Source organism: Macrobrachium rosenbergii, chromosome 9, assembly GCF_040412425.1.
Source record: "Macrobrachium rosenbergii isolate ZJJX-2024 chromosome 9, ASM4041242v1, whole genome shotgun sequence".
Taxonomy (NCBI): domain Eukaryota; kingdom Metazoa; phylum Arthropoda; class Malacostraca; order Decapoda; family Palaemonidae; genus Macrobrachium; species Macrobrachium rosenbergii.
Genome location: NC_089749.1, coordinates 29167611 through 29184170, shown reverse-complemented (window position 1 = coordinate 29184170; position 16560 = coordinate 29167611). Strand labels below are relative to the sequence as shown.

Below are 16560 nucleotides of genomic sequence, written 5' to 3'. Positions count from 1 at the left end.
CTAAAGTTAGTGTAATTTTATTTAAAATTTAGCTTATTACCCTTAAAAAAGGAATACAGTAAATGGTTGACATAATGAGTACTGCACAGTTTCATAATAGCGCATTTACAGTAGGTGCGTCACGTATACTAATGTTACCCTAATTCATGGGATGCCGTTTTCTTTTGCCACTTAGAGTAAAAGCCGTTTTCTTTGCGTCACTAGGCAAAACGTCACAGTCAACAAAAGTACAATTCCATAAAACATCAAAACATGTACATAATGTTAAGTAGAAGGTAGTTCAGTACAGGTAAAATTCAATCAATTTAAAATTATATACTGTACAGGTAATGACGTACAGAGAATAATAAGTTGTAAACGTATGTTTGAGTGCTAACTACGAAGAGAGAGAGAGAGAGAGAGAGAGAGAGAGAGAGAGAGAGAGAGAGAGAGAGAGAGAGAGAGAGAGAGAGAGAGAGATACTGTAATAAAGTAACTGTACTGCTTTTGTATCGTATTTATGCAAAATATATAAATACAAATTTTCCATTCTGATTTTACACCTAAAAACACGAAAACTTAAAAATTATACACACTTTCTACAGGGTATCATCTTTGAAAAATGCAGGGTATCACATCTTGTAAAAGTACACCAACTGAACGTGCTGTAATTACATGCACATACAGATTGCACCAGCACTTTTCTCCGAGGTGAACAGAGTAATTTTCAAAGAATGACACTTATACAACTCTTAGTTACATCTCTGATATTACATTAAAGAATTCATTTTATCAAATGAGCGCGACTGAACAACCTCATCTCAAGGTCATGTAAAGTCCTTGTGACAAAGACTTATGAAATGGACATAATACTTGTATGATATTTATGTACAGAAATATAAATATAAATTTTCCATGTCGATTTTACAGTTAAAAGCATGAAAACTTATAAATGTACTTCAAACATTAAACAAGCATTTTCTGCAAGGGTATCATCTTTGAAAAGTGCAGTAACTTTGCAAATGGGTATCACATCTTGTAAAAGTACACTACGTGAATGTGCTGAAATTACCTTTGCATCATATTGATGCACGTACAAAAATAAAAATAATACACTTTCGATACAGATTGTACACATGAAAGCATGAAATGCGTTTTTCATAGAGATTTTACACATGAAAGCATGAAATGCATTTTTCATAAAGATTTTGCACATTAAAACATCAAATGCATTTTTCATACAGATTTTACACATAGAAGCATGAAATGCATTTTTCATACAGATTTTACACATAAAAGAATGAAATGCATTTTTCATAGATATAAAAGCATGAAAACTTGTAAATTACTTTAAAAATTAAACACCCACTTCTGCAGGGTTTCTCGAGAATTTCGTGTGTCTGTGAAAAAATCGCGTATGCCCATTAGTTAGGTTCCAGTGAAAAGTTCATGTGTGTGTGTGAATTCGCGCAACTCGAATCATGTAAGATCGAAGTATTACTGCATTATTAGAATGAAAGAGTTTTAGCTTACAATTGCGTTTTTCGACCATTTCGGTCGAGTCAAAGTTGACTGAAGGTTGAAATTTTGGCACTTATCGTGATTTACATGAAAATATTTCAAAACTGATAAAAGCTACAACCATGGGTTGTTTTTGGTTGTATTTTACATGAAATTGCGCACAATTTCATATCTAAAATTTTATGTAACGGCTAATATAAAACAGTGCAAAAATTACAACATTGTGAAAGAATTTCTGAGATTTTCGGCCAAGTTACCGTGTGCAGATGTAAGGAAAAATTTGTTTTAAAAAATTCACCATAAATCGAAATATTGTGCTAGAGACTTCCAATTTGTTGCAAAATGAAGGTAAATGATTGAATATTACTATAATGTAAGAGTTTTCGCTTACAATTGCGTTTTTCGACCATTTCGGTCGAGTCAAATTTGACCGAAGGTTGAAATTTTGGCACATCGTGATTTATATGAAAATATTTCAAAACTGATAAAAACTACAACCATGGGTTGTTTTTAGTTGTATTTTACATGAAATTGCACACATTTTCATATATAAAACTTTATGTAACAGCTAATATAAAACGGTGCAAAAATTACAACAAAGTGACGAAAGAATTTCTGAGATTTTCGGCTGAGTTACCGCGCGTGGATGTAAGGAAAAAGTTTTTTTCAAAAATTCACCATAAATCGAAATTTTGTGCTAGAGACTTCCAATTTGTTGCAAAATGAAGGTAAATTATTGAATATTACTAGAATGTAAGAGTTTTAGCTTACAATTGCGTTTTTCAACCATTTCGGTCGAGTCAAAGTTGACTGAAGGTTGAAATTTTGGCACTTATTGTGATTTATATGAAAATATTTCAAAACTGATAAAAGCTACAACCATGGGTTGTTTTTTGTTGTATTTTACATGAAATCGCATACATTTTCATATATAAAACCTTACGTAACGGCTAATATAAAACGGTGCAAAAATTATGAGAAAGTGACGAAAGAATTTCCGAGATTTTCGGCAGAGTTACCGCACGGACACAAGGAAAAAGCTTTTTTCAAAAATTCACCATAAATCAAAATATTGTGCTAGAGACTTCCAATTTGTTGCAAAATGAAGGTAAATGATTGAATATTACTAGAATGTCAGAGTTTTACCTTACAATTGCGTTTTTCGACCATTTCAGTCGAGTCAAAGTTGACCGAAGGTTAAAATTTTGGCACTTACCATGATTTATAAGAAAATATTTCAAAACATATAAAAGCTACAACCAAGTGTTGTTTTTAGTTGTATTCTACATGAAATTACGCACATTTTCATATATAAAACTTTACGTAACGGCTAATATAAAACGGTGCAAAAATTACGACAGAGTGACGAAAGAATTTCTGAGATGCGTCGCTGATGCTTTCTAGTGGGAGAAGAAAGAAATTCGCGCATGCACAGCTGGATCACGCTTGTAAACAAAACAGCAGCGTGATCCGTGAACTCCCAGCATCCCTCAAGGCGCGTGATTTAAAATTTTTTGCAAACTAGGCTTATAAGTATTTTTCCGCGAATATTGAAAAAAACTTTTTGTAGTCGACGCATTTTACGTCCACTTGGCACCCGACAGACAATTTTTGTCGTCGTAAAATACGTCCAGTCGGCGTTAAAGGGTTAATGAGTGCTTATTTAACTGGCTTGTTAAAAAAAAATAACACAGCAAAATAGAGGGCAGGGGGAAAAACATTTACACTTATTACAACGCTGAAAAATATATTGCTGTTTCTAAAATGAGTACACACTGACATACTGTACTGTAATGCTAACATAGACACATACAAAACTAACTCATAACTGAATAACTAGCATATTTGTTAACAGAATATCACTCATTATATAATGTCAATGGCATCAAGGTAGTGCCAAAGCTGCTGGAGAACTGGAAAATATCTTAGATATATCAAAGTAGCATTGTTCTAAAAAAAAAAACAAGTCATATTAAAGCAGCATTCACCTGAAAAACAATCAAGTTGGTACTTACATTTTTCTTAAAATAAGAACCATCTAGGATGCCAGTGAAAAGGTGGTGAAACTCCAACTCATAGGACAATAATACAACCAACTGAGAATTTACCAAATTCTTTTTACACATTAGCAAATGAAAATGGGGAGTTAAAAGCAAATATATGATACAGTGATCATCAAAGAAAAATGGAATCAGGTGATTCTTGCAAACCAATTAGAAAGCCTTACTACCAACAAGTTAAGACATGTGGAAAATGAGGTTATTGGCTGCCAACCAGACAATGTTTTCTTTCTGGATAGGGAAATGGAGTGTCTAGAATTCCTGAAGCCCATTAATGTTGGCTATTCTAAGGACAGTACTGTATTGTGCTTGTTGTAAAATAAAACTTTTAGTACCACTTCAGTGTCACATACACCAATCATGTTGATGTTAAAATATGCCTTGGTGCATGAACACACTCAAAACAAATATCTTTTAATGCTATAGTATAATCTGAAATATACTTGGAAAATAAAGTGGATCAACAATTACCTTTAATAAAGAGTTCCAGGCCAAGTAAACTTTCCAACTTCTCCCTTTTTTCTTCAATCCATCCATAAACCCCGCCTTCACCAGATATTACGGCACCATCATCATCTGTAGAGAAAATAATTGGCAATTTACCCATTCTCTTACAATCAATTAAATATTATTTTTTTCTCAAATATGCAGAATAAAAATTCATAACTTTTTTCTATAACTAAAAACCTCCCATGTCATTCAATCTAATGTCCAGAAAGGCAAAGCGAACTGAGCAAGTGTTTCTTCGATACACAATATTACTTTTGAACAATTCTCTACACTTTGTTCTCAAAATCAAGTCTCCACCTGATGCTTCTCCATGATGAGGAAATCTTTGCAAAGTACCCTTCAGGGGGGCTGGGGAGAGAGTGCTCCCAATACAATGAGCTTAGTATTTACAGAGCTGATTAAATAGGAGATGATGTAGTTAATCAGCCTGCTCCATCTGACCATAGATCATAAAGTTGGTAATGAGTGCCTATAAATTCCATAAATATGAATTGCTTTCATATCCTTTTAAGGGCACTCCTCTGATTCTGGATGCAAGATAAATTTGTGAAACAAATTTATCTTGCACAAGATAAGATCATCAGACGCTCCAGTCCCTTTTAGAGGAAACAGTGGTCAACTGGACGACCAGTACTGCATTTATGCGTGTGAATCCCAGGGTCCCAAGCAAGTAACAGCCTCATTTTTCATGTGTCTAAGCAAAAAATTTGTCTATATCTTCACAACTGCTGGGTTTTATACCATAGAACTCAAAATCTGGTAACAGGCTGTAGATTTTCTTCCTTTCTCAGAAGGCAGGGTCTCTGGCTTGTAGGAGTCGACTGCAAAGTCAGAACTGGATACTATACAACCAAGATGACTGGTACAGGAGGCTCAACAATATTGAGAACCTTAGCAAGAACAGCAGCACCAGCAGTAACAAAAGCTAAATGGTCCAGGAATACACTGAAAAACAGTTCACCGGGAATACTAAGGAATGGTCACATCTGCAGGCACTCCAGTCAATGAAGCAAGGGTAGGCACTGATGAGCCACACACATGCAACAGTCTCCCCTAGGAAGAGCTCAGCGCATGCAAACGCATCATTATTGTTGACAAAAACAATAGCGTACTTTCATGTGCATATCCATCTAAAACTGATTTGAAGGTGCTGATGAATGTCCTTAGCCTTCCTTTAATTCTAACCAAACCTCTCCCAGTGCAAAGGAGACCAGCCAGCTAGCTCCTTGCAGGAGTACTAGGGCTAAGGACCTAACCCTGCAAAATGAACCAAATGGCTTAACTAACACAAGGTACACAATGTCACACCTGCTCATGTCCCTCAGACTTCTTGTTTACACTTTTGTATTTTCATTCAGTGGCAAAACAAACACTATACTGTACATACAAAGTCAAAGTAGCTTCAACTCCAAGTCATGCAGAGCACACATACACATCCACACCCAACAACGGCTGAAGTAAAATTGCTGGCTTATGGCAGGTGAATGGGGAACTTCCCACCTCCTTTGCCCTCCACCAATTAAAGCCCTTGTTACCAAACTTCAAGGACTGTTTCTAGCTCACACCCATCAATTAACCCCCCTTGTTGCCAAAATTCAAGGACTGTTTCCAGCTCACACTGTGGAATACTGCTACATAAAAGGCAACGTAGTATTACCACTGTACTAACTGCATGCAACTACAGCCTGGCACAATATCTACATGGATATATACAATGAATATAAAGCCTTCCATTTGGTTTGCAACCTTGCACAGGCAGAAGAACATAAAAGTAATACTGTTCACAGCTCATATAGCACATTAATAAAAGGTTACTATAAAGGGATAGATCGGGACAATTGCATTCCAATCTGTGACTCTCCCTTCTACTTCCTGCAAGGGAAAGCAGAAACAGCAGTGGCAATTACAAGGGAGGATTCATGTGACACCCTCATATCTCAAGCAGCCACCTTCAACTCCAGCCAAGGAAGTACACCACCAACTACAAGACCCCCTTGGGCCAGACCAAGACTACTCAACCATCTGCACAGCAAAAGACCCTGCACATGAAGCTAAGACCTGGAACCCACTCCATGTACCACTGGAAAGGGCTCAGACATCTCTCAGCCCTTTCACCCCACCTACCTCAGTCAGTCTAAAAGAGCAGGTAGGAGCAAGAAAAAGGTGGGGTCCTGATGATATTGACTCCCCTCCCTGCCTTCTGCTGCCACAAGTTGGGTGCTGCCTCTTCAGTCATTAGATGGCTTGACTCCCATTCAAGGACCATCCCCCACCCCAACTCCTTTGATCCAGTCCTCCTGACATATATTGCCAACTCAACCAAATTCAAAACTCTGTGGCAAGAGGTCAAGACTATGATGCTGAAGGGAGCACCTGAGATCGTTCAAACAAACCAGGTCTCTAGGCTTCTAAAGCCACCTCTTCCTAAAGGAAAAAGCATCAGGAGGATAGAGGACTGTCACACACCCCTCTGCACTGAGCACCTACATCACACAAATACCCTTCAAAATGGTGACAACTCATTCAGTGTTGGGTTCTATTAGAGAGGAAGACTTCATAATCGCAAATGATCTCCAAGACACTAATTTCCACATCCCTATTCACCATGACTCAAGAAAGTTCCTGTTTTGTGTGCCAAGGGTCAACCATGTGACAGCCCAGCTGGTGTCCATCAGGGTTTCCACACTGGTCTCAGCTTGGGTGCATCCCAAATGAATCCACCTGTTAAGCTATCTGGATAATTGGCTCATCCTCACTTCATCAGATAAGGAGCTTTTTCAAGACAGATAACACCTACTTTCCCTTTGCCAGAGTCTGGAGATCATGATAAATTGGCAGAAATTTGACTTAGTTCCCAAGCAGAAGAACAAGTATCTCAGAATGATTCTCAGCACTGTGGCGGTGGCCTTCCTGGTAACCCCTAGAACAGGTGTTACTCATGTACAGAATATTTGGGAGAACCATGAGGTCTCCCATAAGAGACTTCATGTCAGATGGCAGTTTAGTTCTAGCTATTACAAGTAAAATGTTCAGGATTAAACTCTAGTGTCCTCTTTTCCCATTGTTACAGGAGGGAAGACAAGGGAAGTAATATATACTGTAAACTGCCTAACCATGTTGCATCTGAGCTTTTCTTGTCCATCAGTGTCTCAGTCTGTGAATGTGTTCATGCGTATGCAAATGTAAGTGTGAGTGCATTTGTAAACATATTATCGCACTGAGATAAACTACAGTACTCACTTGCCATGCATTTGCCCACCCTTCTCCTTCTCTTTCTGGGTTAGTCTTGACTGCTATTTATAAGGTGAGGCATACAAAAATTGACAAATTCTTTAAATGTCCAAAACACATTATAAGCCATTTCAGCTTAAGCATTCATATATCACTGATAAAACCTTGGCTTGGGTAAACAGGTAATACAATATGTTTACTGGTAACCACAATTACATATAAATCATTTTATTAAGGGATATTACGTTGTATTAAACTAATCATTCACAATGCAAAAGAGGTAGTAAACAGACAAGACATTAATACAACTGTTTATAGAAGTGCAACTACAATTTACATGTAATAAAAAAATAAACTGAATTTTTACAATGTCAGTTTGATTACACAGTACAGTACATGATAAAAGTTAATAACTCTTAAAGAAATGTGATCACCCCTTTCAAAGTGGCATGCATCCTGTGATGCACAAAAATGGCAAGAGATGAAGCAGGTTGTATCATATGATAATCATTATTTCACAACATGATGTTTGAACAAATTTTTCAGAAAAACATTCAAATCACTTGAATGGGTCAAAAATGACTATATGGCAACTCTTCTGACAACACTTACACCTCAGCTCAGGATACGAGGGAGAAGAGTATGACTTGAGATTTTAAGGGGAATGTACTACATCTCCCCGTCCCATTACATCTATACATTTGCCCATAAATATACTCAGGGATTGTTACTGGCTTTGATTCTTATCTTTTACAATAGTATTCCAGCCGCGACCGTAATTTTGCAAAGTACAAAAAAATATTAGAAAGAACACATACAGTAAACGCCCCGGATTCGCAGGCTCATGATTTGCGGACTCAGGATTCACACAATTTTCTGTGGATCCTATCTAAAAATTGTTCACAGGAAAATTCGCCAATTTGCAGGTTTTTTCGTCAAGAAATATTCACTAATTAGTGTATTTTGATATTATTTTCATGACTAAATACATTTTTTATGATAAAATAATGATTCACTAATTTTCAAATATTATTAAGATTATTATAAGTAATAATAATAATAATAATAATAATAACAATAATAATAATAATAATACTGTAAGATGAAACATGTAATATAATGAAATAATACGTAATGTTTCTCTCTCCCTCTTTCTCCTCTCCTATTTCAGTTCTCTCTCTCTCTGTCTCTCTCTCTGTGTCTCTCTCTCTCTCTCTCTCTCTTTCTTACTAAGATGAGAGAATACAGTATTTGTTTTGTATGATAAATAAATGAGTTACCTAATAATAAGTATTAATTTTCAAATAATAATAATAATAATAATAATAATAATAATAATATACTGTATGTATTTACAAACGCACAAAAATTGCAAACGAACACTGACCTATTTTAACTTCCGACACAACGAGAGCAAGTGAGGTCGGCTCATTGAATTAATGTAACTATTCCAGCCTCTCGGGTCAACGTAATCGTACAATCGTGACGCTGCCTGATTAAATACGCTGTTGCCTAAAGAAGAGTCACCCGTGAAATTTAAAAATACGTATTTTCAAAATACTGTATCGATATTAATTGCTAACCACATCGTAAAAGCGAATTAACATAAGTCGCATTATCGTAACTCGAGCACTACCCGTAATTACAACATTTATGCATTTCCATAGTAAGTAAATAATAAAATTTAAAACAAATTTCACCCTCAATCTTTTTTCATGAGTCTCGGAAAATATGGGGGAGGGCGAACCTGTCAAATATGTCAAGTAACCTGACAGCAAGGGTTGGGTGGTCGGCGTTGCCAACCACTACGAAGGATACGTATACTGAAAAATCTCTCTCTCTCTCTCTCGCGCCAAAGCGTAGAAAGTGAGAAATAAATAGATAGCTAATTAAATAGATAATTCACAGCGTTTTAAAAACGTACAGGTACATCTTTGGAAGACAAAAAACAAATGTATAAATTTTTGTTGTTGTCAGTTGCTTAAAGAGAAATGGATTAACATCCCTTGAGAGATTAAAAAGGTAAACCCTCTCTCTCTCTCTTTTGCTTGTGCTGGGTGAATATAAATTAGTGGTAACTCTATCTTTCTGTTGGCTGGAAGGGTTGGAAGTACATATGTATATATTTTAAGGATAGTAATGTGTAAGATGACTTTGAAATATTAATAATATATAATCTTAAAGATTAATACAGCAATAAGATAATAATTTAAGATATACTGGATATAGGGTGATACTTTAACCCCTTCGCCACCGAGACGTACACATGTACGTCTTTTACGGTACAGTAATAAAAGACCGCGACATACGCCTATACGTCTTTCCTCCCTCCTCGAAAATCAGAGCTGTTTTCTTCAGCTTGGATGGGTTTCAGGCGTAGTATTGTGTACGAGAGAGTGCAGAAGCTCCACCCACTATTCATTCTAGCCAATGAGTGTCCGATGGTCGCCGTGGGCGTCATATTCATATGGGACATAAGGGTATCGTCCAGCAGCACATGTCAGTGCGCCTCAAGCTGTTATGTATGAAACATTGTCACGATCTTGTGAGTAAACCATTTGGATTCGAAAGCTAAACTTTTTCTCCTTTTGATTGCAGTTATTTTACAGGGTTTTTTTTTTATTTTTCAGTATCATGATGTCGGATGATAGTATTTCAGATCCTGGGTAGGAATACCTGCCAGATCTGTCAGATGATTATAGTGATAGTTGTTATAGTTGCTTAGAGGATGACAGCGACACCGAGATTTTAGAAGACATTGAACCCATTGTCGATGAAGGTTGGCAGTTCATAACAGATCCATTTTGTGACAAGTGCCCAGACCCACCCCCCGATTTCACGGAGGGTGACAATGGGATCTCTGTTTGCACACCCGACTTCACCTGCCCACGAGATGCATTTTGTTTCTTTTTTTGTGATGATGATATTGACAGACTGTGTGAATGGATGAATGCTCGGGCAGAGGAGTATTTTCGGTCAACAGGAAAGTGTACTATGTTTTTTGAAAACTTCTTTCATTTTTTTTTTACACTCACATGTAATTTTTATTATCATTATTTTTTCTACTACAAGTTGTAGTAGTAGTAGTGGTATTACTGTTGAATTTTTTTATTATTATTATTGTTATTATTATTACGATTATGATTATTATTATTATTATTATTATTATTACCAATGCCATAAACATTCATTGATGTATACTAACTGTTTCCGTAAGAAAACTAGTATATACTGCTATTACTACTAGTACTATTTTACTAATACTTTACTACTTTTTCTGCTACTTTATTTCTACTACTTTACTACTATTTCTATTTCTGCAATTACTTTTTCTACTAAATATTCCTCTTTTTCGATATATACATTTATATATATATATATATATATATATATATATATATATATATATATATATATATATATATATATATATATATATATATATATATATATATATATATATATATATATATATATATATATATATATATAATATATATATATATATATATATATATATATATATATATATATATATATATATATATATATATATATATATATATATATATATATATAGCCAATGTGGTGAAAAATATTCATTGATATGTACACAATGTTTTCACATAAGAATATAAATGAAAGTGGCGAAGGGGTTAAGTATAAATTTGGTATTAGAACTTTCAAGATAGGAAGTTATGTGTTTTTAGAGGGGGGGTATTAACTATTCGCAGATTTTAACTATTTGCGGGGGGGTCTGGTATACATCCCCCGCGAATACGGCTGGTTTGCTATATAACTCTATGAAAGGTAAAGTAATCCTTCAATTGTCTGAATCAATAGAGCCTAGGGTCCAGTGCATAATGGCGAAATTCGGACATTGGCAAGTAAAAAAATCTAGGGGTGTTCAAGGGCAACTCTGAACCCTTCCTTACTTAACCTTGTCAATACCACATAACTATAAAGTCAGTATGCTCATCAACAACCATCAAACTTTAAACTGAGTACCTCATCTTCAACAATTTGCTGGGCAGAAAAGCGAATGTCGCCTTGCCCTGTTCTCTCTTAGCGGCCAGCCAGACATGAACTTCTTTGATAGCCTTCTTCAAGGAGGCGGCAAGAACTAGCTTTAGTAACCTGGTACCTTTTGATGAATGCTTTTTCATGAGGAAGATAGAAGCTGGAGAAGTATGCGAAGCAGGCGCGAAGAAATCACAGAAATTATCCAGGAGGAAACGTAGAAGAGGGAACCGTATCCTGAACAATCTCTTCCTCCTCTGAAGAGATAGGAGACAATGATTTATCCTTGGACTCTGGAGCAGAAGAGGATTTCTTCAAAAAACCCATAAGTTTGATCAATTGGCGTTTGAGTGGGGCTAAAGAATCTTCCTGAACCGATGAGGAATACGGAATAACAGAAGGTGCATGAGCTCCAGAAGCAGAAGCTGGGAGTTCAGCTGTTAGTGTCAGAAGCTTCGGAGTTGGCGCCGCATGCTCTACAGCGGAAGTCTGGCACGAGACAGCGGGCGCCGGGCGGTCAACAGGGGTATTCTGGCGTCAGAAAGCAGGTGCCGGGTGCTCATTAGCAGAAGTCTGGCATGAGTCGGTGGGTGCTCGGAAGAAGTCGGGAGCTTAGAACGCTTGTAGCGCTCAGGACTGTCTCTGAACAAATGATGACGATGAGCAGGACAATTAGGCTGGACTTGAAAACTGCAGGAAGGTTGTGGGCTAGTGTTGACAGCCAGGGGAGAGGTGTCACCAAGATCCGCATGTCTCTTGAGTGGGCGTGAAGAAATAGAGTAGCGATATGGGAGCTTCTTGCACAGACTGGAAGATTCTGAATCTGAAGAAAGTTAATGCACAGGGACACCTTTCCAATGATGTTTAGTCGAAGCCTGGGAGTGCACGACAGGCTCGACAGAGGGGGCGACTGCCCGTGAGCAAACCCCACCAGCCTCTCTTGGACCTCTGGTATGCCTTCTCCCTGGTGCAGGGGAGCGGGACAGTGACCTTCGTCTAGGAGCACTGGTGGAACAGACAGCCACCTCCTCAATATTCACTGCACTGTCAATACTTACATTTTTTTCCATTTGAAATTTAATAGCTGATCCCATTTCCATAATAGTACTAGATAATGCAATAAATTTCTGATCAAACCTTGATTCAAGGCTGGCAACAGCACTAAGAGCGGAATCATGGAAACCTGGAACACGAGTAGATGGTAAAGTAGGAGGACTTAGGATAGGAAAAGGAGGAGGAATTGGAGGAGTGGTAGTTCTATCATCCCCTACATTATCCAAAGGAATGGAATCTGCATTGGCCCTATTTTCAGCCCTAATGGCTGCTGTCCTCTTCTTATCTCTTTCTAATTTCTCTAGATGAGATTTCAAGGTTCTCCATTTCTTATCCTCCCAATCCTGACACTCTGTGCAAGTATTATTCTTACTACATTCTTGCCCCCTACATTTAGTGCATTTTGTATGAGAATCATATGAAAGCTTAGTTAGCCTAGTTCTATAACCCTCAGAACAAAAGCGAATACTAGGTGAACTGGAATCCGACATTGTTAACTAAAGTTATACAGTACCTAAAGTTAACTCGAACAACAATTTAACAATGATAGCTGATAGCTAGCCACAAAGCAACAAATTCTGAATTCATAACCAAATTCGTGCGGAGAAAAAGCCGAAAAGTGAAGAAGCAGCTGCATGAAAATTTCCAATGTTGACTGGAAGCCGGCAGAAAACAAACTGAGCTCTCCGCTGGGTTGTTTCCTCGGGTCCTGGATGGTGGGCAGGACCTTGTCACTTACACACTAATGATAGTAGCGCCACCGCGCAAATATGATATTTTTATAATAAAATAAAGTTTGTTCATACTTACCTGGCAGATATATATATAGCTGTATTCTCCGAAGGACCGACAGAAATTCAAAAACTTATGGCACACGCAGTGGGGCCAGGTGGTTAGTACCCATTCCCGCCGCTGGGAGGCGGGTATCAGGAACCATTCCCATTTTCTATTCAGATTTTCTAGAGCTACTGTCTCCTGAGGGGAGGAGGGTGGGTACTATGATTATATATATCTGCCAGGTAAGTATGAACAAACTTTATTTTATTATAAAAATATCATTTTGTTCATGAGACTTACCTGTCAGATATATATATAGCTGAATCCCACCATTAGAGGTGGGAAGAGACAGAATAGGATTTTAGGAAACAAACATATGTAGGCGATTGACGCCTTGGTTCCTTACCTGTTAGCATTGCTGACTTCGTGATTACTGTCACCCAAGTCTGCTCCTGCTTTACTAGAGTCTCCAGCGAGGTAGCGACCTATAAAGTTGGTGAATTCTAGATGATCTGTCAACGGGGGCGAGACCACAATGTGACTAGACCTTATGACCTTACTGTGAGGGCAAACGACAAACGAAACAACCACCTGACCAAGCCTAGCTACGTCATGAAGTTATAACATAGACTAAGGACTGGGACGACCACCTCCGGTGGTGACCCAACAACCATAAAAACACCATAACTAAAAATTAAAAACACACCTAACCAATAACTATAGGAGAGGATGAGTGTAAACTTTCTTCCCCCAAGATCGTATTTGCGAAACATAAGGCCCTAGCGCACAGCAATTCTCGAGGGAAGTCTTTACTTCAGTCAGGTAATGTGAAGCAAACACAGAATTGCTTCGCCAAAAAGTGGCACCCAGAATGTCATTGAGAGACAAGTTTTTCTGGAAAGCCACTGAGGCAGCAATGGCTCTCACCTCGTGAGCCTTGACTTTCAAAAGGCTCAAATCCTTGTCTTGAACACTGGAATGGGCATCTATAATGGTGCTCCTTAAAAAGAACACCAGAGCATTCTTAGAGAGAGGTAAATCCGGCCTCTTAACCGAGCACCACAGATTGTTAGAAGGACCTCGACAATCCTGAGTCCTCTGTAAATAAAATTTCAGAGCCCTGACAGGGCACACGGTTCTCTCTGGTTCTTGTCCAATGATCTCCGTCAAACCCTTAATCTCAAAAGGCCCTGGGCCAAGGGGAAGACGGGTTTTCATTTTTAGCAAGAAACATAGGGCTCAAGGAACATATCGCATCATGGCCTCTAAAGCCTATAATCTTGCTGATAGCCTGAAGTTCACTAACTCTCTTAGGCTGTCGCCAGAGCAGTTAGGAAAATAGTTTTTCTGGATACGTCCTTGAAGGATGCAGAATGTAGAGGCTCAAATTGTTTTGACATTAGGAATTTTAGGACAACATCTAAATTCCACGAAGGCAACTTTTGGGTGAGCTACCTTAGAAGTTTCAAAAGACCTTAGAAGATCGTGAAGGTCTTTGTTGTCCGTTAGGTCGAGGCCTCTATGCATAAAAACCGCTGACAGCATGCTTCTGTAACCTTTGCTGGTAGGTACTGCCAGCTTTAAGTCCTTCCTCAAATAAAACAGAAAGTTGGCTATCTGGGACACAGAGGTTGTGGTAGAGGAAATTCCCTTAAGCTTGCACCACTTCCTGAATATGACCCACTTTGATTGGTACACTGCATTAGAGGAGGCTCTCCTGGCGTTGGCGATCGCCTTAGCCACAGGTCTTGAAAAACCCCTCGCTCTGACCAACTTTTCGATAGTCTGAATGCAGTCAGACTCAGAGCGGGAAGGTTTTTGTGGTACCTCTCGAAGTGGGGTTGTCTGAGAAGATCTATTCTCATGGGAAGCATCCTTGGGAAGTCCACTAGGAATGTCATGACCTATGTGAACCACTCCGCTGAAGGCCAAAAGGGGGCGATTAATGTCATCCTCGACCCTTCTGAGGCCACAAACTTCCTGATGACTTCCCCCAGGATCTTGAATGGGGGAAAGGCATACAGGTCCAGACCCTTCCAGTCCCAAAGGAGGGCATCTACTGCTACTGTCCCTGGGTTGAGCACGGGAGAGCAGTACAGAGGTAGCCTTGTCGTCCTTGACGTTGCAAAAAGGTCCACTAGAGGACGCCCCCAAAGCTTCCAAAGCTCCTGACATACCTCTGCGTGCAGGGTCCACTCTGTCGGAAGAAGTTGATGCTGCCGACTGAGAAGGTCCGCTCGGACGTTCTCGACCCCTGCTACGAATCGCATGAGAAGCGTACCTTGTCGAGAATGGGCCCACAACAGGATCTCTTTGGCAATCAGGAACAGGGACCGAGAATGAGTACCTCCTTGCTTCTTGAGGTACGCCAGGGCTGTGGTGTTGTCCGAGTTGATCTGAACCACCCGGCCTACAACCTGACTTTCGAAGAACTGAAGAGCTAAGAGAATCGCTCCCAATTCTTTTAGATTGATGTGCCAGGACACCTGTTCTCCCTTCCAGGTGCCTGACACTTCCTCCCCCTCTAGTGTTGCTCCTCATCCCGACGTGGACGCGTCGGAAAACAACACTAGGTCGGGGTTCTGAAGAGAGAGTGAAACCCCTTCTGCCAATTTTGCGGGATCGAGCCACCACCTTAGATGGTCCTTGGCAGAGAGAGAGATCTTGAGAGTCTCCTCTAGATCCTCCTTGTTTGTCCAGTTGTCCGCGAGGAAAAACTGGAGGGGTCTGAGATGCAACCTCCCCAGGGAAACAAACTTCTCCAGTGATGAAATGGTCCCCAGCAGACTCATCCATTCCCTCACCGAGCATGTTTCTTTCCCAGGAAGGCCGAAACTTTTCAAGCAGTGCTGCTGACGTTCCTGGGATGGAAAGGCTCGAAAAGCCACTGAATCCATCTGAATCCCCAGATAAACAATGGACTGAGAAGGGATCAAATGTGACTTCTCGAAGTTCACTAGAAGTCCCAGGGACTTCGTCAGCTTCAACGTTGAGTGCAGGTCCTCCAGACACCTTTCTTTCGATGAAGCTCGAATGAGCCAGTCGTCTAAATAGAGCGAGATCCTTATGCCCGCTAGGTGAAGCCACCGGGCAACGTTCCTCATCAGAACTGTGAAAACCATACGAGCCGTACTCAGTCCGAAACACAGAGCCCTGAACTGGTACACTCGTCCCCCCAGGACAAACCTCAAATACTTCCTTGACCAAGGATGAATGGGGACGTGAAAATACGCGTCCTGGAGATCCAGCGAGACCATCCAATCGCCTGGTCGTAACGCACTTAAAACGGACTGAGACGTCTCCATCTTGAACTTTTCCTTGACAACAAAATGGTTCAGTCTGCTGACGTCCAGGACTGGTCTCCACCCCCGAGTGTTTTGGAACCAAGAAGAGACGATTGTAGAAACCT

At 39.3% G+C, this 16560-nt stretch overlaps 1 protein-coding gene across 3 annotated transcripts in view; it reads right to left on the bottom strand.

Moving 5' to 3' along the window:
* LOC136841649 (uncharacterized) overlaps positions 1-16560 on the bottom strand; it is a 79867-nt gene that overhangs the window by 33896 nt on the left and 29411 nt on the right. For all 3 annotated transcript variants that reach the window (XM_067108776.1, XM_067108777.1, XM_067108779.1), the window contains one exon: positions 4032-4136. In XM_067108776.1, coding sequence (XP_066964877.1) covers positions 4032-4136 — 105 coding nt within the window. The remainder of the gene's footprint in view (positions 1-4031; positions 4137-16560) is intronic.